This window comes from Nothobranchius furzeri, chromosome 6 (genome assembly GCF_043380555.1).
Source record: "Nothobranchius furzeri strain GRZ-AD chromosome 6, NfurGRZ-RIMD1, whole genome shotgun sequence".
Lineage (NCBI taxonomy): Eukaryota > Metazoa > Chordata > Actinopteri > Cyprinodontiformes > Nothobranchiidae > Nothobranchius > Nothobranchius furzeri.
The window spans coordinates 77,792,059-77,815,923 of NC_091746.1; the positions used below are offsets into that span (position 1 = coordinate 77,792,059).

At 41.7% G+C, this 23,865-nt stretch overlaps 1 protein-coding gene across 1 annotated transcript in view; it reads left to right on the forward strand.

The window, feature by feature from the left end:
- The window catches only part of ugt8 (UDP glycosyltransferase 8), a 38,572-nt gene that overhangs the window by 11,340 nt on the left and 3,367 nt on the right, over positions 1 to 23,865 (forward strand). Inside the window, exons 2-4 of the mRNA XM_015943621.3 lie at positions 1,900 to 2,735; positions 10,514 to 10,656; positions 23,069 to 23,145. Of these exons, the coding sequence (XP_015799107.1) occupies positions 1,902 to 2,735; positions 10,514 to 10,656; positions 23,069 to 23,145 (1,054 nt within the window). The 5' untranslated portion in view covers positions 1,900 to 1,901. The remainder of the gene's footprint in view (positions 1 to 1,899; positions 2,736 to 10,513; positions 10,657 to 23,068; positions 23,146 to 23,865) is intronic.

The window sequence follows — 23,865 nt, forward strand, 5'->3', positions numbered from 1 at the left end:
TGTAAACTCGCTTGTTTGGACTAGCTTTGGTGTGACCTTCATCCCTACTTTCTCCTTATTCAGCTCTTTCTACCAATTCTGCCTTTCCCAGGATGCCTTGATTACTTTTTTGTTCGTTTTATTTTCCCCTTAACTTACTATTTTTTACTTTTGCAGAATACAGACTTGATTCACTGGAAACGTTGTCAAGTTGAATATTTGATTAATCAACAGAGATAGAATATTCAAATAGTAAAATAATTGATAATGGCAGCCGTAGTCCAAAGTCATATGTGTGATTTCATTTCATTTCATTTATTTATCAGATCCCCATTAGCTGCTGCTTCGTACAGCAGCTATTCTTCCTGGGGTCCGACACCACAATACAGCAACCAATATTTACAATAAAATACACTCAAACATTCTCATGTCACAAAAACAAAAAACACAAAAAAACATCTGCTCAAACTACACAATAATTACAAACCATGGCAAAAGCTGCATCAGCCGTTTCGGACAATTCCTTCACATGTTCAGTCACAATTCCCATAACTAAAACAGTATAATAAATACATACTAATACTAAATACTACATAATGTAGTATGTACATTTTCCTCCAAATCTTAGCAACATTCAACATCCCAGAAGAGAACTTAAGAAAAACCCAGATATTTGTTCACTCTTCAGAAAAAGGTTTTTATTGTTGATCAGTCATTTAAAGAATGGCGAGAGTAAATAGGAGAAGGCATATAGAAACTAGCGGCGGCGTGATAGTGCCTCTTTGTGCTGATGTTTGTGAATAGAGTGCTGTGAGGGTCAGAGTGACGTTGGTGCTACCCACATCCTGTCCGTGATGGTTGGGTACACAATGTGGAGGAGATATGAGGGTTTTATCAAAGGAAGGAGGGTGAAAATATCCGTCAAAACCATATCTCTACAAACACTGGGAGTGTGTGTGTGTGCGTTTACAATTTTATAATGAACTGAGCCGAGTTCATCCAAGTAGGATTGTTCTGGTGTTTTAGCTGATTGCCAAGTTCATGATAATAGTTGGACAGGAGACTAGTTTTGTTTTAGTCAATCTTTCGGTAATGTCAGACAAAATAAAGATAAATATCGTGAAATATTGTCATAAATAATCACACTGCTTCATCTGTTCTTACAGGGGGAACACAGAATATTTCATGGCATCAGAACAGCAACTTTACCATGTAGGACCTTTTAAAAATGTAGTTGACTAAGAATCATCAGCTCTGAGATTTAAAGATGTGGTTAGTGTTCAAGCAGATTGTTAAAAAGCAGTGTTGTTTTCTTTCTGATGGCACACGCTGAGCTATCCTCACGTGGCGGGAGTGAAGCTGTTGACACCAACACTGACACGATGCTTATCAACCAACATATACAGTCTAAACCTTTCTTTCTTTTGGCCCGTATACCTGTTGTTTTACAGCAGGTGTGTCCGGTAGGGATTCGGAGTAGGGATGGTGGCGTGCGCCTAATTTCTGCCTGGATTTCCATTCCCTTTCTTCAACGTGTCTGTGTTTTAGTTTCGTTTTGAGAGAATGCATTTAAATGCCCTGTGCTGGGGGATGGGAAATGATAACAGAAATTAAAGGGCACCACTCAAGACTATGACTCTTAATTACCTGTTTCCAAAATGTTTTTACTCGTGCATGTTAGCCTGTAGCGCTAACAACATATCGCATATGAAACTTTCAGAAAGAAATGTCGCAAAGAACATATTCTCCAAGTACTATCAGATTTGACGAGATCTGTTATTTTAAAGATTTGACAAAAAGATCTTAAGGTCTGCCGTGAAAGGGATGACAGCATGATTTATTTGGAATTGATGTGTGTTATTTTTGCTTTTTTAAAATTGCTAATCCGTGCTAACATTACCAATTCATTTATTGTTCCAGCCATGTTGCTGCCATCTTCATCACTGCTGCTCCTCCTCGGCCTCATCACCTGGAGTCCCAGTAAGACGTGGGGCGCTAAAGTGATCGTGGTCCCACCCATCATGTTTGAGTCGCACCTCTACATCTTCAAAACGCTAGCAGCGGCTCTACACGAAGAGGGCCACGAGAGCCATTTTTTAGTTTCGGAAGGTCGTGAGGTCCCCCCCTCTCCTCACTACCATTTGCAGCGCTATCCAGGGATCTTTAACATGAGCACAGCTGACAACTTCCTCCAATCCAAAGTCAGCAACATCTTCTCAGGCCGCTTGACATTTCTGGAACTATTTGATATTCTTGACCACTACTCTCAGAACTGTGATGCTGTTGTTGGCAATGTAGAAGTAATGAATCGCCTAAAGGAAGCTAAGTTTGACCTGCTGCTAGTGGACCCTAATGAAATGTGTGGATTTGTGATTGCTCACATTCTGAATGTGCAATATGCTGTGTTCAGCACGGGCCTGTGGTACCCTGCAGAAGTTGGAGCTCCTGCACCTTTATCATACGTACCTGAATTTAACTCGTTGCTGACAGACCGCATGTCCCTTATTCAGAGGATTGCAAACACAGGTGTTTACCTGGTGCAGCGCTTTGGAGTCCATTTCATCGTGTTGCCCAAATATGACCGGATTATGAGGAAGTATGGAGTAACTCCTCAGGTGGCCATGGCTGACTTGGTGCAAGGGAGTCGGCTGTGGATGCTGTGCACTGACATGGCTCTGGAGTTCCCCAGGCCCACCCTTCCTCATGTGGTCTACATAGGAGGCATCCTCACGAAGCCCCCCAGCCCCCTACCACAGGTCAGTACCTAATTTACAGCAATGAAGTCAGTGTATCTGATTTTTTGTAAAAGCAATAGCCAAATGTGTGTCCATTTAAAGTAGGGGTGGTCAATATGAACGATATAAGGTAGAAATGATATAAAATTGGGTAATGATAGAGTTTTTGGCTATATCGCAATACCGCGATATCGCGATAACACATGATGTCACTAAGAAGTGCACCCTGCTGACATTGGGGCAACAGAATGGCAGTGACTGCAAGCATGGAGTGGGTGGAGGAGGAGGCCTATATGCCTCAAGTGGCATATATTTGCCACATGAGGATATTTAAAAGCATGTCATTTTGACATATATAAACAGGAAAATATATATCGCAATATATATCGTTACCGCACACGTTTCAGATTACATCGCAGTATAGATTTGAGGCCATATCGCCCAGCCCTAATTTAAAGTTTTTCTTTTTAATAATGTGTGGCCCTATGTGGAATTTTAGATGTTGGAACTGATTTAAGTTGGTGTCGGTACACTTTAGTCTTGTTTTGCCTCAGATCTTGGATCTAAACTCTATTTCACCAAATAGAGCCTGTTGAGGAACCTACAGTGGGGTAAAAAGTGATTAGCAGCCAACAATTGCACAAGTTGTCCCTCTTAAAAAGATGATGGAGGTCTACAGTTTTCATCAAATGTGCACATCAACAGTTAAAGGCAGAATATTTCTAATAGTCCACAAATTCATATCATATAATTTTTACCTTCCATCCATCCATTTTCAGCTGCTTATTCGGGGTCGGGTCGTGGGGGCAGCAGCCTAAGCAGGGATGCCCAGACTTCCCTCTCCCCAACCACTTGGGTCAGCTTCTCCGTGGGAATCCCAAGGCGTTCCCTGCCCAGCCGAGCGACACTGTCCCTCCAATGTGTCCTGAGTCTTCCTTTAGGTGTTCTCCGAGTCGGACATGTCCAGAAAACCTCACCAGGGAGGCATCCAGGAGGCATCCTAACTAGTTGCCTAAGCCACTTCAACTGGCTCCTCTCGATGTGGAGGAGCAGCGAGTCTACTCTGAGCCCCTCCCAGATGACCGAGCTTCACAGTGTCTCTTAAGGGAAGCCCAGAACATTGGAATTTAGATCTACCGGTAAATTGAGAGCTTTGCCTTCCGGTTCAGTTCTCTCTTCATCATGACAAATCAGTACAACGCCCACATCACTGCAGACGCAGAAAAAATCCGCCTGTAGATCTCACTCTCCGCATCTTTCCCTCACTCGGGAACAAGACTCCGAGATACTTAAACTCCTCCACTTTGAGGCAGGACCTCTTCCCTGACCCAGAGAAGACATTCTATCCTTTTCTGACTCAAAACCACGGTCTCGGATTTAGAGGAGCTGATTTGCATCCCAGATGTTTCACACTCGGCTGCGAACTGCCCCAGGACACGGGACAAGATTTTACACCTGCACAAGACTGGGACAAACCACTCTACAATAGGCAATTCACTTGGAGAAAAGAGATTAAATGTTAGAGCAATTAATAGAAAATGAAATAAAAATAAGAATACTGACTGTCTCCCTTGACCTGGGGCTCCATGCTAGATCTCACCTCATGGGGTACAATTAATGCTAAGAACTGTGAGAACAACCCAGAACTACATGTGAGAAACAAGCCGATGACCTGAAGAGACCTGGTACCACAGTAACAAAGGTTACTTTTAGTAACACACTACATTGTCATGGATTAAAATCCTGTGGTTTGCTAGAGACCATCTGTATGATCCAGAGGCGGACTGGGAGAATGCCATTTGGTCAGATGAGAAGAAAAAACTCTTATACTAGGGGTTGTATCAACAAGTCGACTAGTCGACTTCACTGCTCTGTAGTGACTTTTTACGCCTTTCACCGACTAGTCGCTGTCACGTGATAATGACCGACAAGATGCAGTCCTCGGAAAAGACAGCAGGTGACGAGCTCCTGCGCGTTGGGAGGCGCTGTGCCAAAGCGTCGGTATCTGACGCCCGCAGTAAAACGGACATTTGACCGAATTGTGACCTTTACCCTCTTGCAATTTAACCATCCCTTCACCCCCATCCTAACCTTAACCCCCCCCCCCCCCCGATCTGCAATAAACGCATGGTCGCCTATCGTAAGTTTTAGCCGCTTCAGATGTGTGGCGTCATCAACGACTAGCCGAAGTCGACTCGATTTTCATTACTTGACGGTCGACTTAAAAAAATTAAGTCGTGCAACCCCTATTTTGTACAAATGCCACTCACTGTGTTTGGAGGGCAAAAATGCCAAGCTGCTTCTCAGCAACACCATCCCAACTGTGAAGCATGGGGGTGGCACCAATATGCTTTGGGGTACTTTTCTCTAAATTGGACAGGACAACGGATCCTTATTAGGGAAACCATGAATGGGCCCACACATCATGAGATTTTGGGCAAAACCTCATCAGTGAGAGCATTGAAGATGAAATGTAGCTGGATCTTCCTGCATTACAATGATCCCAAACACACCACCAGGGCAACAAAGGAGTGGCTACGTAAAAAAGCATTTCAAGGTTCTGGAGTTGCCTAGCGAATCTCCAGACCTCAGTCCAACAGAGAATCTGTGGAGGTAGTTTAAAGTCTGTTTTGCACAACATCAGTCCCAAAACATCTCAGTTTTAACCCTCCCACTGTCTTCATGGATGACCCCACCAGGAAAGCTTGACGATTGGGCAGGGTTGATGGTTTATCCCTTGAGGTCCACGTCGCAAGGGTGAGGAGTGAGCACCACCTCACCCCTGCCACGTGGACCTCAAGGGATAAACCATCAACCCTGCCCAATCATCAAACTTTCCTGACGGGGTCATCCATGAAGACAGTGGGAGGGCTAGAGAAGATCTGCATTGAAGGATTGGGCCAAAATACCAGCTACAGTGTGTTGAAACCTGGTGAATACCTACATGAAATGTTTGACCTCAGTCAGTGCCAACCAAGTTTACATTACAGAGTATTGAGGTAAATAACATTATTGAATTATTTTCTGTAAAATGTTCACCCTGGGCCTGGGAGATCGGGGTTCAAATCGCAGTCGGGTCATACCAAAGATCTTAAAAATGGGACCCAATGCCTCCCTGCTTGACACTCAGCTTTAAGGGGTTGGATTGGGGGCTGCAGCTGCAGCTCACCACTCCCCATGGGGATGGGTCAAATGCGGAGATGTAATTTCACCAGTGTGTGATGACTAATGGGACTTTTACCTTTAAACTAACACATTCATTAATCATCATAGGCAGCTTTATTTATTTGCAATGGGATTTCCTGGACTTGTATTTTTATTTTCTGTCTTCTATAGTTGAAATGTTTCTATGATGGAAATTACAGACCTATCATCTTTTTAGGTGGGACAACTTGCACCACCTGTGGCTGCCAAATACTTTTTACCTCACTGTATCTACAATAGATAACAAAAGTATAACTTTGAGACAGAAATGTGTATCAAAATGGGTAAAATATCAATGAAAAAGAAGAACATTGCATGGTTAAATGATAAAATGGTAACTGCACTCCTACAAATATGGGCTTTTTAGGATTTATATAAATAAAGTTATTTTGCCATAAGCTCATCCAAGACGAGGCCTAGTGGTTATCAGTTTACATTTCTAGTCGTTCAGTCTATAAACGGATGGAAAACTGGTATTGTGAGCACAATAAACAGTTTAGTCCTGAGGGTGTCTCCTGATGGTCTTATTTTGGCAAGGTGTGTGTGTCTTTAACCCTTTGATGCATGAATTATGAAATCTTCAACCCTGATTTTTTTAAACAATTTTTTCATTCATCTTTAGGTGTGAATGAAACAAATTTCAATAAATATTTTTTGTAACATTTAATAATTTACTAATAATTTATTACATGTCCACCTCAGTGGACAGTAGGGCTGTCGCGGTTGAGGAATTCCCCCTGCGGTGATTCAGGGTGGCTTAATATTGCGGTGTGCGATATTATTGCAGCACTTTTTTATTGCAGTACTATCTAAACATAATGTTTACACATTTAAAAAAGGTTAAAAATTGCCGTGCCTTCTTTAATAACACTTTACTGAATGCAGATCAAAGGGCAGTAACAACACAAATCGCAGTAACTTTTGTTTGTCCGACAGTCGGAGTCCGACTGAACTTAAAAACAACAAAATTCAGGAGAAGGTTAAACTTTTAAATGCAAATTTGGCTGCAGCATCTAACAAATAAGAAACAAGTCCCCATTTTGTTTAGTTGTTTAAAATCAAGCATAAAAAATTACATGTACCGGGCGCGCGCGCGCCGGGGGGCGGGTGCACTATCATTTCACTTTCACACGAATGACGGTGATTTATAGCTCGGTCACGTCCTTGTTACCCACAAGGAAAACCAGCTTGTTAACCATATACGGTTTGAGAGAGGATCTGAGAGGGGTGGCAACATTTCCAGCAACACTGAAAACCCTCTCGGATGGTGCGCTCGTTGCACTAACGCACACGTACCTGCGTGCGACTCTGACAAGCAAAGGGAATCTCTCCCGGTTGTTGCTCCACCATGTCAGGGAGGTTTCTTTAGGGTGGATGCATTCCTCCTGCAGGTAGCGAGTGAGCTCCAGCTCGGCTCAAACTCTCTTCGGAACGGTTGCAGAAGCAGTGCTTGTCCGGGACTTCAGCAGGTCTCCGAGCCTTTATTTATTTATTTTTGCCGCTGGTGGCAGCTCTGTCTCGGCCAAGGACCCTGGCTACGCAGCAGCTGACGTACTGAAAACCAAAGTGCTCCCAAAGGAGCGAAGTAACGTTTCGTTTTGATACCAGTGCAGCCATCCTTCTCAACATGCATCATTGAGTTGAACCAAGTTCAGTAATCGCGGTGGCCCATGATGCAGCGCGGTGGGCTTCTTCATATCGCGATATTTCATTTTTGCGGTTACCGCGACAGCCCTAGTGGACAGTGTGCATTCTGAACATGAAATATGTTGGCTTGACTTACTGAAGTCCAAATGGAGGGGCTCACATGCAATAAAGTCATCAACAGCTGTGCTTAATAGAAAAAAAATAAATAACATTTCTGAGTACCTGTCCACTGTAGTGACCATTATGCATCAAAGGGTTAAGTGGAGAAATTTTGACTTTAACCTGAAACGTATGGACATTTCCACATTGTGGGGGCATTTTGCTGGTCCACACAATGCTAAGCACCCTTAAACTTGGTTTTAAAGATATGGTGTGAATCAAGCTTTAGTTTAGATCAGTTTAGGGTTAGGAAAAGAGCCCCATTGGTTAGGGTATGGGTTAGGCATAGTGGAGTCACTAAAACGAAGTCAATGGAGGCCCACAAAAACCTATAAATACAAGTTTGTGTGTTTTTTGCCGGAAGAGGACATTTAAATATATTCTGTTTCCAACTTGATTGTGTTAAATAGTTGTGATTAAACCAAAATATTCCTGATTAGAATTATCTTCCAATAATCAAGCATGGTGGTAATTTAGATAGAAGACGGTGTGAAGACTAATACTCATTGGCCTAGTGCAGTGTTTCCCAACCCTGGCCCTCAGGGCACACTGACCTGCATGTTTTCCATGTCTCTGCTTCAGCACACCTGATTTACATTGGCTCCTCAGGAGGACATCAAGTGCTGCAGATGCCTGTTAATATCATTTATTTAGGTGAGGTGTGGCAGCAGGGAAACTCTGGTGTTTAAAAGGGCAACATGGAAATCATGCAGGACAGTGTGCCTTGAGAACCAGGGTTGGGAAAGACTGACTTAGTGGTATGCGTGGCTGCTCTGGGACTTGGAAATCATGGTTCAATTACATGGTCGGGTCATACCAAAGACTTTAAAATATAGGACTCAATGCCTCTCTGATAGACACTCAGCTTTAAGGGATTGGGAGGTTAAACCACCAAATAGTTCCCGAGCGCATCCACAGCTGCAGTTTCCGCTCCCCACAGGGATGGATCAAATGCAGAGATGACTAATGGGACTTTATCCATGTCTGCTTTTTCAGCTCTTTGCTTTGTTTTAACCATTCTTTGTGTTACTATCACATCATGACACAAAGCAGACCTTTATACGCCAGGCTAAAGGCCCGGATGGGTCTGGGCTGAATGAACGTTGGTAAATTCCAGGCGGACGGGGAAAAGCGAGAGCAGAGGCGGGTAGTGATGATGGTTAGTCTAGCTTCGGGACACCGAGAGCGCGGGCCGTCGGTATCTGCTGCTGGAGGTTTTAGGAATGTCTCTGAGGCCAATAGGGAGTATTGTGCTGTGTTGTGCGGAGGGAGATATAATAGACGTGGACGGAGAACGCTGCCATTGTTCTGGGCAGAAATCAGGGGACACTGGAACTCTTTTTTTCTGGGGTCACTGAGGCTGTGTTGTAGGAATAGTAGAGCTGTGCTGGTGGGACACAGAGCCCAGTGTGCCCATGAGGGTGCTCTGTGCCAGGGCCGACCTTAGCTGCTGCAGCTGGACCGTTGGCCTCCCTCCCTCTACTTGTTCTGTGCTCATGTCACTTCAACATGGCTGCTCCCAGATCAGACTCCATCTGCTGTTAGTTAATACAATCTCACTTTATAAAGAGAAATAGGCAGTTCGCAGTTGTTTCACAACAGAGCTCACAGCAACCTGCAGATTCTAACTGAAATTAGTGCCATTCTGTTAAGAAAAATAAAATGTTTTTCTTTTTGCTTTCTACAAAGTTTGAATTGGTAAGTCGGATCATTACAGCATTACTTCCAGGGAATTGCTTTCCATGTAAACATGGACGACTCCTCTTACCGTCTCTTAGAATCCGTCTCCTGGTTCCAGCAACACGCCTTCGAAGGCCTTTGCTCTAATTTTGATTACTCCACTTTTTCTTTAGCAGTTTCAAATTGTCTGGGAAATCTTTTAGTGGACAAAATAGTGACAGCTATTTATCTTATTAGCTACATGTGAAACAAAGGGTTTGAAAGACACAAGACGTATTTTGGCTGTCAGGAGCAAAAGTAACTAATAATTTTATATTTTGTAATTCATAAAATCAGTTTTTTGTTTCCCTGCTAACTTTGTAACTTTACTAAATAAAAAAGACGCATTGTTATTTTTAAATATCACCATATTTGATAGTAAAATTCCTGAAAAGTGATCCGTCTTTATATTCAAGCAGAAATAATTTGATTTATTTCAAGATTTCGTATTTGTTTACATTTAAACGAGATCGAAACCAACATCTGATGTTTTCTGTGTTTCTGTTATTTCTGAGGGACTCTGTATAAAACAGCTCTTTAGTTGTGTCCAATGAGAATTAAGCATAGTTAAATAGTAGCAGTTGTTTTTTATTTAATTTTGTTTAATTACCTATGAAATGAGATAAATCACACTTTTCAATATTGGTTATTAAACATATAATTAATCATTTCAAGTTAAATGTTTTAAAAGTAAATATGTACGCTCAAAGACTTATTTCCAAGTTATATTCTAAAACAACTGGTATTTTTGCATCATTAATGGGTTTTAGTGCTTTGTCTGATGAAAGTATTTAGTTTTAGCTACTGATGATTTTATTTGTCTTATTGGATGTATTTTCACCCACGTAGGCGACACATAATTTAACCATGAAATAAATTCAGTTTCAGAACGTAACAATAAAACCAAGCAACTTGGTTTACATTAAAAGTATTTTTTAATGTCTTCGAAAACTACAATGCTTAATATCTGTAATGAAGATTATTTGAATGTGCTTGTAAATGTTCCTCAAAAGCAAAAATATTTAGCAGTTTATCCGCAGACCGACTTTTTTTTTGTCTTCTTCCTGCAGGATTTTGAGGTGTGGGTGAATGGCACGACTGAGCACGGTTTTGTGGTTGTGTCGTTTGGAGCTGGAGTCAAGTACCTCTCCCAGGACATCGCTCACAAACTGGCAGGAGCACTTGCCAGGTTGCCCCAGCGTGTCATCTGGAGGTAACACACACACACACACACACACACACACACACACACACGCTCAGCTGTCGGTATGAAAGATGTGAACAGGACCTTTTATGTGCTGGGCCATCAGTTAGCAGCTATATTGCACACTCTGAGGGCTCATGGTGCCACATGACTTGGACCCCATAAACAGCTGCGCTGGTGGTAAAGAACACTGTAAACCGAAGGCTGCTCTTAGTTCCTCTGATATGGGCTGTTTGTCCAGGTCAAAGTCCATCCTTACCGAGGCGTGCTACAGGGTTTTCTCTATTTGTCTGGCTACTTTGCTGTACTGAAACCAGAACCTATCCAGTTCACATTTTAACATCTGAAATTCTTTTTTTTAACACCAGTTTCCATTTATTTGTAGTTATTTATTTATCTTCAGCTCTCTTAAAGTGTAAAAGCCTTTTGAATAATTAACACATTGGTAAATGGTAAACGGCCTGTATTTGTTTAGAGCCTTCTTAGGGTTCTACAGCCCCCCAAGGCTCTTCTCAACAGAATCTGTCATCCATCCATTCACGCGCTGAGCAGCAGTGTAGCCACAGTGGCTCTGGGGCACACTGATGGAAGCAAGGCTGCTGCACACTGGCGCCACTGGTGCCTCCAACCACCACCAGCAGAGAAGGCTAGTTAAGTGTCTTGCACAAGGACATAACAGCAGAATTCTCTGGTGGGAGCCGAGATTGAACCTACAACCTTCTGATTACTGGACAAACCCGCTCAACCTCCTGAGTTACTGCTGTCTTTTTTACCTGATGAAGACAGCTCCTTGAACGGCCTTAATTTAGAGAAATGGAAATGAATTCCGAATAGATCTGAAATGTTTACCCCGATCCCACAATGAAAGCATCAGCGGCGCGGAACGGTAACGGATCGTCACTGCTTCAAATAGAATCCATTATAGTCTACTGACTGTTTCAAACCAGCAGCGACGCAGCAATTTCCAGGCGCATCCCAGAAGCGGCATGCTTCGCTTAAGATAGGATCGGGTTCTATTTTTGCCGCAAGTCGCTTCTGGGATGCGTCCATTTCTGCTGTTAACATAAGACTAGACAGTAAATCACACACAGTTTCAGTATAGAATTTGGTAAATTTCAAAATAAAAGTACTGCAGCGATTCAATTTCATATATATGAAGCTTGTGTGTGTGACCCAATGGCTTATTTACTCCCAGCATTGTTGTAGAAGTGCAGCGGTGCGTATTTCATGACTTTTCATGACTAATTCTGGCAGTGATTAAAGTCATGATCACCACATTGTATATGATAAAGGCATAGCTTAGCAAGCCATCCTATGTATGTGAAAATGTAGTCTGGCCACGGCCCATTGATGGCTTTCAGTTGTGGGGCGGGATCTGCGCTTGTCTTTCAGACTGTCTGCATGCTATTGGATAACAAACAACGTGATGTACTCCTCACTATGTATGTAGGTCAACGACGCTGTCTGCCATACTCCTTCAAATGAGACACAAAAACATCCTTTTTATGAATAAACTTAAGTAACTCTATCTGCTCTTGACTCAAAGAAAAGTCCAGGTCTAAATAGTTCAAAGTTAATGCCAAATCTGTTTCAAACGAGCCATCGCCATCTTTGTTTTATCTGTAAATCCCGCCCACCAACAGAGGGCTGTGATTGGACCACTATGGAGCCTTGGCCATGCTTTACATCTTTCTCTCCTATTTTTAGTCCCTGCTCTGTTGAGGTACCTGGCAAGGCTGAGTCGGGCTGACTTTGTGATTCTGGCTGCTGATTGGCTAGGGGGCAGAGTTACTGGTTGCTCTGGTGTCTGGTTCAGAGTCTGACAAAGTCATACAACTGAGCAGAATGTCCAGCAACATCACCATTTTTGTGCTGAGTTGGAATTCAGTGGAGTATACAAGTTACCTTACACTGATCATGTCATGCTATTCTACCTCACCCCCACGAGTGGCACACCCACTTCCTGTCATGGAGGCATGGAAATGAAAGTACACTCAGATGGGCTGACTCAAACCTCACTGTACAGAGCTGTTTTAGGCTGACTGGTGCTCCTAGAAAACTAGCTTTAGTTTTGCTCTGTTGCAGCAACATTCTACCCACCTGGCTAATGGAGTTCTGTGATTGGCCCACCAAACCAATAGAGAGCAGTGATTGGACCGCTACGGATGTCAGTCTATGGGGCAGTCTGCCATTACATCATGGAAGAACTACATAAAGCATAAACAAACATAAAACAATACATACATTTTTTAAATAAACGCCAGCCACAACACTGGCCGAGGCTATGGAGGTTCCAATGGAGCGTTGGTAAAATGGTCTAGATAAGGGGCAGGCAACCCTGGTCCTACAGAGCCGCAGTCCCGCTTGTTTTCCAACTATCTTTGTTTTTCCTGCTGTTGATTACCTGGATTAGGTGTTTTCAGCCAATTAGAACACAAGTCCATGCATGGCTGGAAAACAGCCATAAAACTGCAGCTCTCTAGGACCAGGGTTGCCTTCCCCTGGTCTAGATTAAAGGCCAGTATAGGCAGTTAAACACACACTCATCTTCAAAGCTTCTCATTTCAGGACACTTACAAACATCTTTAAAGCTGTTAATCCTTAACTCTTATCTTGTTATATTTAAAAGCTTGTGAGTCATTGACTGCAGTGGTCTCAGTTACTTTGAGTCATGACATGGGTGGGAGGAAATTCCTTCTTCCAAACTAATGATCCTTTCCTACAAAAACAGTTTGAATACCTTCCCTCCCTCCCAAAAACTAAAATAAAAACTTCTGACCGATGCCCTTGTGTTTCCACACCTGGCCTCTCCAGTTAAGCAGCTGGGTTAATGTTTACGTGGTCATCTCACAACCGTAGGCAAAAGTTTAAATTATGACCTTTCATTTACAGAATCATACTTTAATGTAGCTTTCAAACTTCATGTTCAATGTAAAATTGTTGCCTCTTTGAAATTTCTGCAGATTTTTTACATTCATGCCAAAAAAGCATCTCTTTACCATTGGAAACTAAACCCATTTGCCATAATTCGGTGTAGCCTCGCCTTTGTCATCACACATGATACATAATAAAGTTGAAGGATCACATTCTGTTGCTCATTTGAACAGACAAACAGCTCTTCTATCTCTGGATAAACAGATTGTTCTGTTGGAGATGTGTGTAGGAGGAACATCGGACAGGAACGAGGACAAAGATTCTCGCTTTGTCCCTTCAGGGTTTATCTGCCTGTTCCCAAGAATGACTTGATGCTGAGTTTGTGACAAATGTAAACCAAGCCTTTTTATTTGTGATTATTAAAACATTATATCTAATTTATATTAACCTGTTGGGCAAAAGAAATAAAAAATAAACATGGAAGAAAAATAAGTTTTAGTATTTGTACATAGTTACAAATGGTGACTTCAGAAGCTGGTTTGTTATCAGTTTATAAAAAGAAGCTGACATCAGTCATATAACAGGAAAGGAACATTTGTCATGAAGATGACAAAGATAAGTAGGGATGTACACAGATAACCGGTTAACCTGTTAATTGCCGTTAACGTTATAACCGAGTAAAATAGCTTTGCCCGGTTAACAGCTTTTAGTCCTTCCGCTGCATTTGGGTGTAATATTTTTGTGCCACTAGAGGGTGCAAGAGTGCCACTATCTAAATATTTATTGGGCAACAGCAGGAGAAGAAATTAGCTTGTCACATGACCAAGCAAAATCTCTAGGTGTTTCTCAATGTCAAGGCACCTGGCCTTGAGAGGAGATGTCTTGCGAGGCCAGGCCCCTGCATACGAGGACACTGTCCTTCCTTGGACAAAGAAAACAGTAAAATGAAACAGACTTGCATCACGTGATCGCTGCTTCCACGGCGGTCACGTAACGTCACGTGACATGGGAAATAATGTTATATTTTATACGTATTAGTTTCGATATAAATATAGAATGAGCTTTTTACTTTTTAAATTGTGTATGTTTATTAAATTAAATATAGAAGTGAGTTACTACCCGCTAGCCCCCGAAGCTGCAACTAATAAGCAACTAACCAATCATAGATAGCTTCTTTGGATCTAAAAAAAACATTTTAAATTAGTTGACTTACATTTAAACTTGAAATTTGCCCCCAAAGTAGCTGCCGGCTTCTGATTCGCTATCCTTTTGAAAATACTGCAGTGTATTCTGGGTAATTTTTTGACCAAGGCTAGTTTACAAGACACCTCCCGTGTATCCTTGCTCAGCTAGCTAAACGGCTAAATAACAGAGAACACACGCCTTGGTAGAACACGAACATTGGAACACGTCTTGGCGGTTCCTGATGAATGATCTCCTAGGCGGGCGGGGCCAAGACATCAAAGCGAGGTTCCTTGGCATTGAGAAACACCCTCTGGCTCAAACACGGAGCAGTTAGCAAACAGTGTGAGGGCAGTTTATTCTTAGTCATTTCATTCTTGGAACACAATAAGCCTCACATCAAAGTGCTGAGCCTGGCAGAACATGGTGCAGCAAACTGAACCGAGACCAGCAACAAAATGTCAGTCGGCCGTGCGCTCCTTCTTGCCTCTGACTCCTAATTTGTGTTTAGTTCAATGTAAGGAAACTAAAGTGGCTTGTTAAAACCGTGGCCTCCAGAATGTTCATATAAGCTTTATATATATATATATATACATATATATATATACATATATACATATATATATATACATATATACATATATACATATATATATATATATATACATATATACATATATACATATATATATATATATATATATATATATATATATATATATATATATATATATATATATACATATATATATATATATATACATATATATACATATATATATATATATATATATGTATATATATATATATATATATATATATATATATGTATATATATATATATATATATATATATATATATATATGTATATGTATATATATATATATATGTATATATATATATGTATATGTATATATATATATATATGTATATATATATATGTATATATATATATATATATATATATATATATATATATATATATACATATATATATATATATATATATATACATATATATACATATATATATATACATATATATATATATATATATATATACATATATATACATATATATATATACATATATATACATATATATATATATATATATACATATATATATATATATATATACATATATATATATATATATATATATATATATATATATATATATATATATATATATATTAGGGCTGCACAATATATCGAACAATTATCGTCATGGGGATAACAGGACGTGCGATAGGCCCATTGCAAAGCACGTCAAAAACGACGATAAATGTTTGGTTCAAACATTTCCATCCGTGTCATATATCAACTTTTTGTAAACCAGCTCTGTTTTTTACGCGGAAGTATTATTTGACCAATCAAATGTAGTCCTTCTGATATGCGGCCAATCAGATGGGTCCGTTCACGTAATACGCCCGCCCCCTACGTAGACCCTCAGGATGGAAAGCAACACCCGAACTGAGTTACCAGCGCCGTTCCCTTGTTCGTCATGCTGGCTAAGAGCAACAAATGCACTTTGTGTTGAGGTTTCTGGAACCAGCGCTGCTTTCAAACGTGAACGTGAGTCCGCTCGGTGTCGTTAAGCAGCTGATAATAACCGGGCTGACTCCGACACGTGCCGGTGAACCAACCCACCTTCATGTCGCTAGTGTTCCACCAGGTGTAAGTAAGTAAGTAAGTAAGTAACTTTATTTCTATAGCACCTCTCACAGACAAAAAGGTCACAAAGTGCTTCACAAGTTAAAAGGCAACAACATATAAATACAGTAAAATACAGCCACAATATACAGTGTCAAATAAAACCAATCTGAATGAGACTAAGTTTAAAATGCCTGGAGAAACAAATGGGTTTTAAGATTGCTCTTAAAAACATCAACTGAGTCGATTGAGCGTAAAGAGAGAGGTAGCTCATTCCAGAGCCTAGGAGCGACGGCCTGGAATGAGCGATCTCCTCGTGTCCTGAACTGAGTACGTGGGACCATTAAAAGGTTTTGATCCATAGATCTCAGCCTGCGAGAAGGCGTGTAAGGGCAGAGCATGTCTCGAACATACAATGGAGCCAGACCATGCAGCGCTCTGAAAGTCAGCACAAGAATTTTAAAATTTATGCGAAATGTGATAGGAAGCCAATGAAGAGCTTTTAAAATGGGGGTAATGTGGGCCCTTCTGTTGTCACGGGTCAGAATTCTAGCTGCACAATTCTGGACTTGTTGTAAGCGGGACAGCTCTTTTTTGTTTAGACAAGAAAATAAACTATTACAGTAGTCTAAACGGGATGATGTAAACGCGTGAATAATCAACTCAAGATCAGCTTTAGACACCATTGTTCTGAGTTTAGAAATTTGTCTCAAGTGGTAAAAACAGTTTCTAGTTAACTGCTTTGCGTGATGTTCAAGAGACATTCCCTTGTCAAAGAAAACTCCAAGGTTTCTAAGGGTAGGTTTTACAGACAAGCTCAGATCACCTAACTGCTGGTGAATCCCTGGAGCAGCATCATCGGGGGCAATCACCAGTACTTCAGTTTTGTCTGAGTTCAGCCGTAAGGCATTTGCACCGAGCCACTGTTTGATTCGCTCAAAACATGATAATAAAGAATGCAATTTTTTAACGTCAGAAGGCTTGAAAGAACAATACAGCTGAAGATCATCAGCAAAGAGATGATAGGAAACATCATCGGCAAACTCCTGGATTAGGTTTCCTAAAGGAAGGATGTACAACAAGAACAAAATCGGGCCCAAAACTGAGCCCTGGGGTACTCCACACCGTAGATCAGTTGGGTCAGACAGGATCTGGTTGACTGAGACACTTAGGCTTCTCCCGGATAAATAGGATGTAAACCACGCCAGGACAGAACCTGACAACCCAACCAACTCGCGGAGCCTACTCAGCAAGATCTCATGGTTAACCGTGTCGAATGCGGACGAAAGGTCTAGTAAAACTAGGACCGTGCATTTCCCAGAGTCTGCGGACATCAAGATGTCATTGGACACTTTAAGCAGCGCAGTTTCCGTAGAGTGGTGCTTACGGAAACCGGACTGAAACCTGTCAAAGATATTGCGATCCTGTAAGAAGGAAACCAGTTGTTCAGATACCACTTTCTCTAAGACTTTGGACAGGAAAGGGAGTTTTGATATTGGTCTAAAATTTTTAGGATCTGTTGGATCCAGATTAGATTTTTTGAGTAGGGGTTCCACAAAAGCATGTTTAAAACAGCTAGGGAAAACGCCAGAAGAAAGGGACAGGTTAAACATTCTGGTAACCCAGGGACCAATGGTGATGTTAGCCCCAGGCTCTGGTTAGCTTCCAGCTGAAAGGCTACAGCACTCTCCTCCCAGTCCCACCCTGCTAAAGAGGACCTGGAAAAGTTCCCCCACACATCAAAGTGATTTTTCATTTATGAGCTTTTATAACCTTGTTAATCAGGAGAGTTGATTTGCTGCTGCACATAAATTGTCAGTCAGAAGCTCTGCTAGCCGGTTATCTTAAGAGGAGCTAGTTCAATTTGTTAGCTTGTTATCAGAATCATAGTTGCAGTTTCATCATCTGAGCTGCTTTTTAAGATCTAGGTAAACTTGTTCAATTTGGGGTTAAAACCAAACATTTTCACATATTTTCCATGTAGTTTTTTTTTTTGCCAGTTCCTCTTCTGAAAGGTAGATAATTGTTTTTCTCTTTCACTCAGAAAATCTTAATATTCTCCTAGTTTGGCCCAGCACAGTTCACTTCCCAATTACAGCAACAGCCTTATATCATAACCACATAAGTGGAGAAAATGTTCAGTAGCAATGAGAGAATTTGCTGTTGCATTTAAGTGATGTTAACTATTATTTAACATTTAAACTTACTTTCTGATATTTTTATTTATTCCAAAAACCCTGGTAAGGGATGTTTTTCTGTATTTGGAGCATCGGAAAAAGTTTTATGGTGGAGGTGATGTTTTAAAGTCACTGAGAAACTGCATGCATGCAGTTTGTTGTTTTGCTGCTAATACAGTAGCAGGTGCAGCTGCATATGTTTGCAATAAAAATGTTATGTTGTAATGGAATTAATGCATTAGTTTTTGTTTGCTTTGAACCCAGAGCAGATGTCACACGCCAGACAACATCAACACTGCATACTTTAGTATTTGTTCATTTATCGCAATATCGATATCGCAATATTAAGCACTGTTATCGAATATCGCATGTTTTCCTAATATTGTGCAGCCCTAATATATATATATATATATATATATATATATATATATATCTTTTCTGGGCTAACTGGGTGTGTGAAGGTGATTAAACCAAAAATGTATGAAGGTCAGCCTCAGTGGCAGACTACCATTGCTGTGACGTAACGAAAAGATTGGAGGCTGTGTTTTCTTCATGGGCCTGTGACTAGTCTTCAGTGCTTCTTCAGAGGTTTAGAGAATAGAGGAGGAAGAAGACTGATGAGAGGGACCCAGCCAAATGAATTGTGCCATTGATAAAAGCCAACATGAATGTAGGCTTTGATTGGCAGGACAATGAACGAGGCTTTGTCGGCAACGGGTAAGAGTAAGGCAGGGAAGCAGACAGAGATGGACAGATAGACGTCGTTTAGCATGCATATGCATTGTGAGCGGAAATGCTACACACACACACACACACACACACACACACACGTTTTTTTAACTATCGCTTATGTATTCCTTTATTTCTGTATTTAAGTCATTTCCTTAGTTTATCTGCAAGAAAACATTACTTGTTCGGGAAGTACCTTGATGAGTAAAATTACACAATTACTGATATATTTCAAAGTAGCCTCATCACTCTTATTTCAAATTGTTTACTCAGTATACAGCTGCATTGAACAATTGCAAGGAGACTGCAAAACCCACAGACAATCATCCAGTGCTTAAATATTGCTATCTTGGCATTTTTGCTATTTTTTGGCAATTTGTTTGTTTTTTAATTTATCTTTCAGTGTTGGTTGCCTCTATTTTTGTCCGAGTTGCTGCAGTGAACTGGGTTTGTTTGGAAGGTGTATCAGATTTGAACTGCCCAGTGTGCACACGTTAAGAGTGTCTGTTGCTATACCTTTGCTGTCAGTTTTAAAATGCAATTTTCACTCTCCTTAGGCAACACACTGGCTCTGTATTACACGACATGAAACCATCTTGTCAGCGCAGAACTAACTTTTCATTATACATGATGAATCCCGTAAGCCGGTGGGGCCCTAGCCGTGTTAAGAATAAGAATACCTTTATTAGTCCCTCAGTGGAGAAATAGCAATATTGCAATGGCTCAGGTACAGCAGGATAGCAGCAGTAGTACACAAGATATCGCACAAGAGTACATAGTATTAGTTAGTTAAGATAATTATTGCACATGGTAATGAGAGTAGTTATATTGCACATGTTTTGAAAAGATGATATTTGCAGTGGAAGGTTACAGATCGATGGCTTCTATTAGCAGTGACTATTATAGAGTCTAACAGCAGCAGAGAGGAAAGATCTGTGGTATCTCTCCCTCGCACAGCGAGGGTGGATCAGTGTGTTACTGAAGCTGCTCTCCAGAGCAGACAAGGCGTCCCGCAAGGGGTGTGACTCATGGTCCAGGATGGATCTGAGTTTTGCCAGCACCCTCTTGTCCCCCACCTCTCGTACGGAGTCCAGAGGACAGCCCAGGACAGAGCTGGACTTCTTTATCAGCCTGTCCAGCTTCTTTCTCTCCCTCTCTGTGATGCTGCTGCTCCAACACACCACACCATACAGGATTGCTGATGCCACCACAGAGTTGTAGAAGGTCTTCAGGAGTGTCACCGTCACCCCAAAAGACCGTAGTCTCCTCAGGAGGTGGAGCCTGCTCTGGCCCTTCCTGTACAGTGTGTCTGTGTTGTGAGACCAGTCCAGTTTGTTGTTCAGGTGAACACCCAGGTATTTATAGGAGTCCACTCTCTCGATGTCAGTTCCCTGGATGTTCACCTGTGAGGGGACAGCAGGCCGGCGTCTGCGAGGATCCACCATCATCCTTTGTTTTCCCAGCATTGATCAGGAGGTGGTTTTGCTGGCACCAGTCGACGAAGTCCTGCGTCAGTCCTCTGTACTCCACATCGTTGTCCTCGATGATCAGTCCGACAATCGCAGAGTCGTCTGAGAACTTCTGCAGGAACTTCTGTTGTGTCTGAAATCAGCGGTGTAGAGGGTGAAGGGAAATGGAGCCAGGACAGTCCCCTGGGGCACACTCGCACTGCAGGTCAGCGGGTCAGACACACAGTCCTGGGCTCTCACAAACTGGGGCCGGTTTGTGAGACAGCTCAGGATCCACTCAGCCAGGGTCCAGCCCAGCCCTCTCCAGTTTAGTTTTAAGAATCCCTGGTTGGATGGTGTTAAAACCACTGGAAAAATCGAAGAACGTGATTCTCACGGTGCTGCCAGGTTTCTCCAGGCGAGCCAGAGCATGATGTAATAGACAGGTGACTGCATCTTCTACTCCAACCCCTGGCCGGTAAGCAAACTGCAGTGGATCCATCAAAGATACCACAGTAGACCGAAGGTGTCCCAGGATCAGTCTCTCCAGTGTCTTCATCAGGTGGGACTTGAGAGCCACCGGCCGGTAGCTACTGAGCTCATTAGCTTTTGGTGTCTTTGGCACTGGAACCACACAGGAATTCTTCCAGAGCTGTGGTACCACCCTCAGCTTGAAGCTAAGGTTGAAGACATGCTCCATAACAGGCTCCTTAAATCCAGGATTTAGGGAGCCTGGAGCTAATGTTGTCAGGACCAGCAGCTTTTTTCGCTTTGATCTTCATCAGCTCTCTCCTCACCTGGCCTGCAGTAAAGGAGAGGTGTGGGCAGTGGAGCTCTGTACTGGAGAGGGGGCCGAACCCTGGGGGGTGCATGATGGTCTGAATGGAGGTCTGAATGGAGGTGCCAGAGGTGTGAAGGGCTGTAGCTGTAGGGGGTTGTCCAGGTGTCGAGTTATGGGCATGTGTTAACAGGCAGTTACAGGCATGTGTCGGATTTGTGCACAAACCCTGTTCAGGGTGGAGATGAATGTACACATGAGTGTAACTCGAAGTTGTGCAGTCAGTAAAGAAATTGGGCTGTTAATAGCCGTTTTTAAACCCTTGTCTTTGTGTGCTGGGCAAAGCTAACTGGCTACTGTAAAGTGTCTCATGTAAACTGTAGCAGGGTATCCGCGGGTCCTTAAAAACTCTTAAATTAGCTTTTCCAAATTTAAGGTCTTAAAAATCCTTAAAAATGACAAATAATCCTTAAATACAGCTTCCAAAGGTCTTAAATGACCAAAGAACCAATAAACAAGATTCTTTCATTTCTATAAAATTTTCATGAATTTCTAGTTAGTTCAGCATTATTTGTGTACAATATTGCCGTAAGCGGAACCGTACACATTCAGTTGGTTGTGAAAGGGGGCTATTTTTAGATGAGCACATTAGCTGGTTAAGCTAGTGGGCGCTTGCGCCATGGGGAAGTGCAAGTTTAATGGTAACTGGATGGCTAATCCCACGTTTGCGACGTGGTTAGCACCGATTCTAGGCAATAGCTAGGAATTATAGCTTAAATTCGGTCAAAGTGGCCTTAAAAAAGGTCTTAAAAAGTCTTAAATTTGGCTTCCTTAAACCTGCAGATACCCTGTCTTAGCTATGGAAGCATCATCTCATTAGTGTCTGGGGAAAGGAGAAGTTAAATGTATAAAACATTTTCTATTCACAGTCTTGTCACTTTATAATGGCCCAAGTACACCTTGTACTGTTTTAAAATGAACTTTGATTGCTGTTGAGTCGGCCATTCTTCCATCTATACTGCCTGGAGCTTTCAGCACGTCTTCAACAGAACATTAAAAGGAAAATATCCAGTTTCACACTTTAACGACTTAATAAGCATCCTTTATAAGGGGACCTGTGCATGAGTTACGCTTGGATAATTATAGAGGATGGAAGTTGTTGCTCAACTGAATTATATCTTTTTGAGAGTCAGCGATTGTTTGCAGTCTGGAGTTTTTAATGAGTAACTTCCCCAAATTAGTGCAGAATTTTCTCATCAGGTAGCATCATCTAAAGGGTTAACACACAGAAGCTCAGTGATGCACAACACAGGACATCCAAATCTGGAAATCAGTCCGAACCAGAGCTTTGTCATGGACAAGAGATGATATGGCAGTGAGAGAAAAAGCTAAAAGTTCAGCTGCTTCCTGTGTGTTAGGAATTTAGTAGGTTGACTCTACTTTCACATTCGACACCAGATAAAGTTACGTCACTTTTGCTGTGTTTAAAAAGAACATCTCGTCTTCCTCCTCATTTGATAAACTGTATTGGCAATGATTTGTCTTTTTCTTTAATCGTTTTGATTTATCCCCATAGATTCTCTGGTGTTCCTCCCAGTAACCTTGGCAACAACACTAAGCTCGTTGATTGGATGCCTCAAAATGACTTACTAGGTGAGTACAGCAAATTTACATAATCTAGTGTGTGTATGTGCCACAGTGTGCTTCTCTAATTTTGTGTGGGTGATGTTTAACATCTTCTAAAAAACAAGTTTTCATCTATTAGATGAATAAATCAGATCAGATAATTGATGCCCCCTTATTAGAATAAATCTCTATTTTTGTTTGTTATTTGAGTTTTTCACTTAAAATGAGCTAGTTTAGTACTCTGCTGTACCAAATATACCACAGTTGGATACTATGGCACGAAACAAAAATGTATAGCAAAAGTTACAGTTAGAGTCACAGGATTAGCTCCTGTTTAAGATCAAGATTTTAGATACGATCAATACTGCTGATGCCTTCGTAGTAGGGGTGTAAGGGTTCACGGGGCAGTGTTGAACCATTTCGGTTCGACCTGTTTGGTTCGGTCTACTTGCGCACCTTTTTTTTTCTGTAAATAATGCGTGATTTAAGTGCAGCGGATAAAAGTTACCAGGCGGGTTTCTGCACAGACGTTGTAATGAGTGACGCATGATGGCTGCATGCGCCCGATCTCCGTTAAAAAAATATGGCCTGCTAATTCTGATCAACGTCCTTCAGAGCAGATTAAACCAGCTGGCTGTCGCTGCTACTGTGGAGCCTGTAGAGACCCTGAACGGAGTGTTGCGTCGCCCCTCCCGCCCTTCTCTCACACTGCAGGCGTGCAGCGGGAAAACTTAAACAAATACGTCT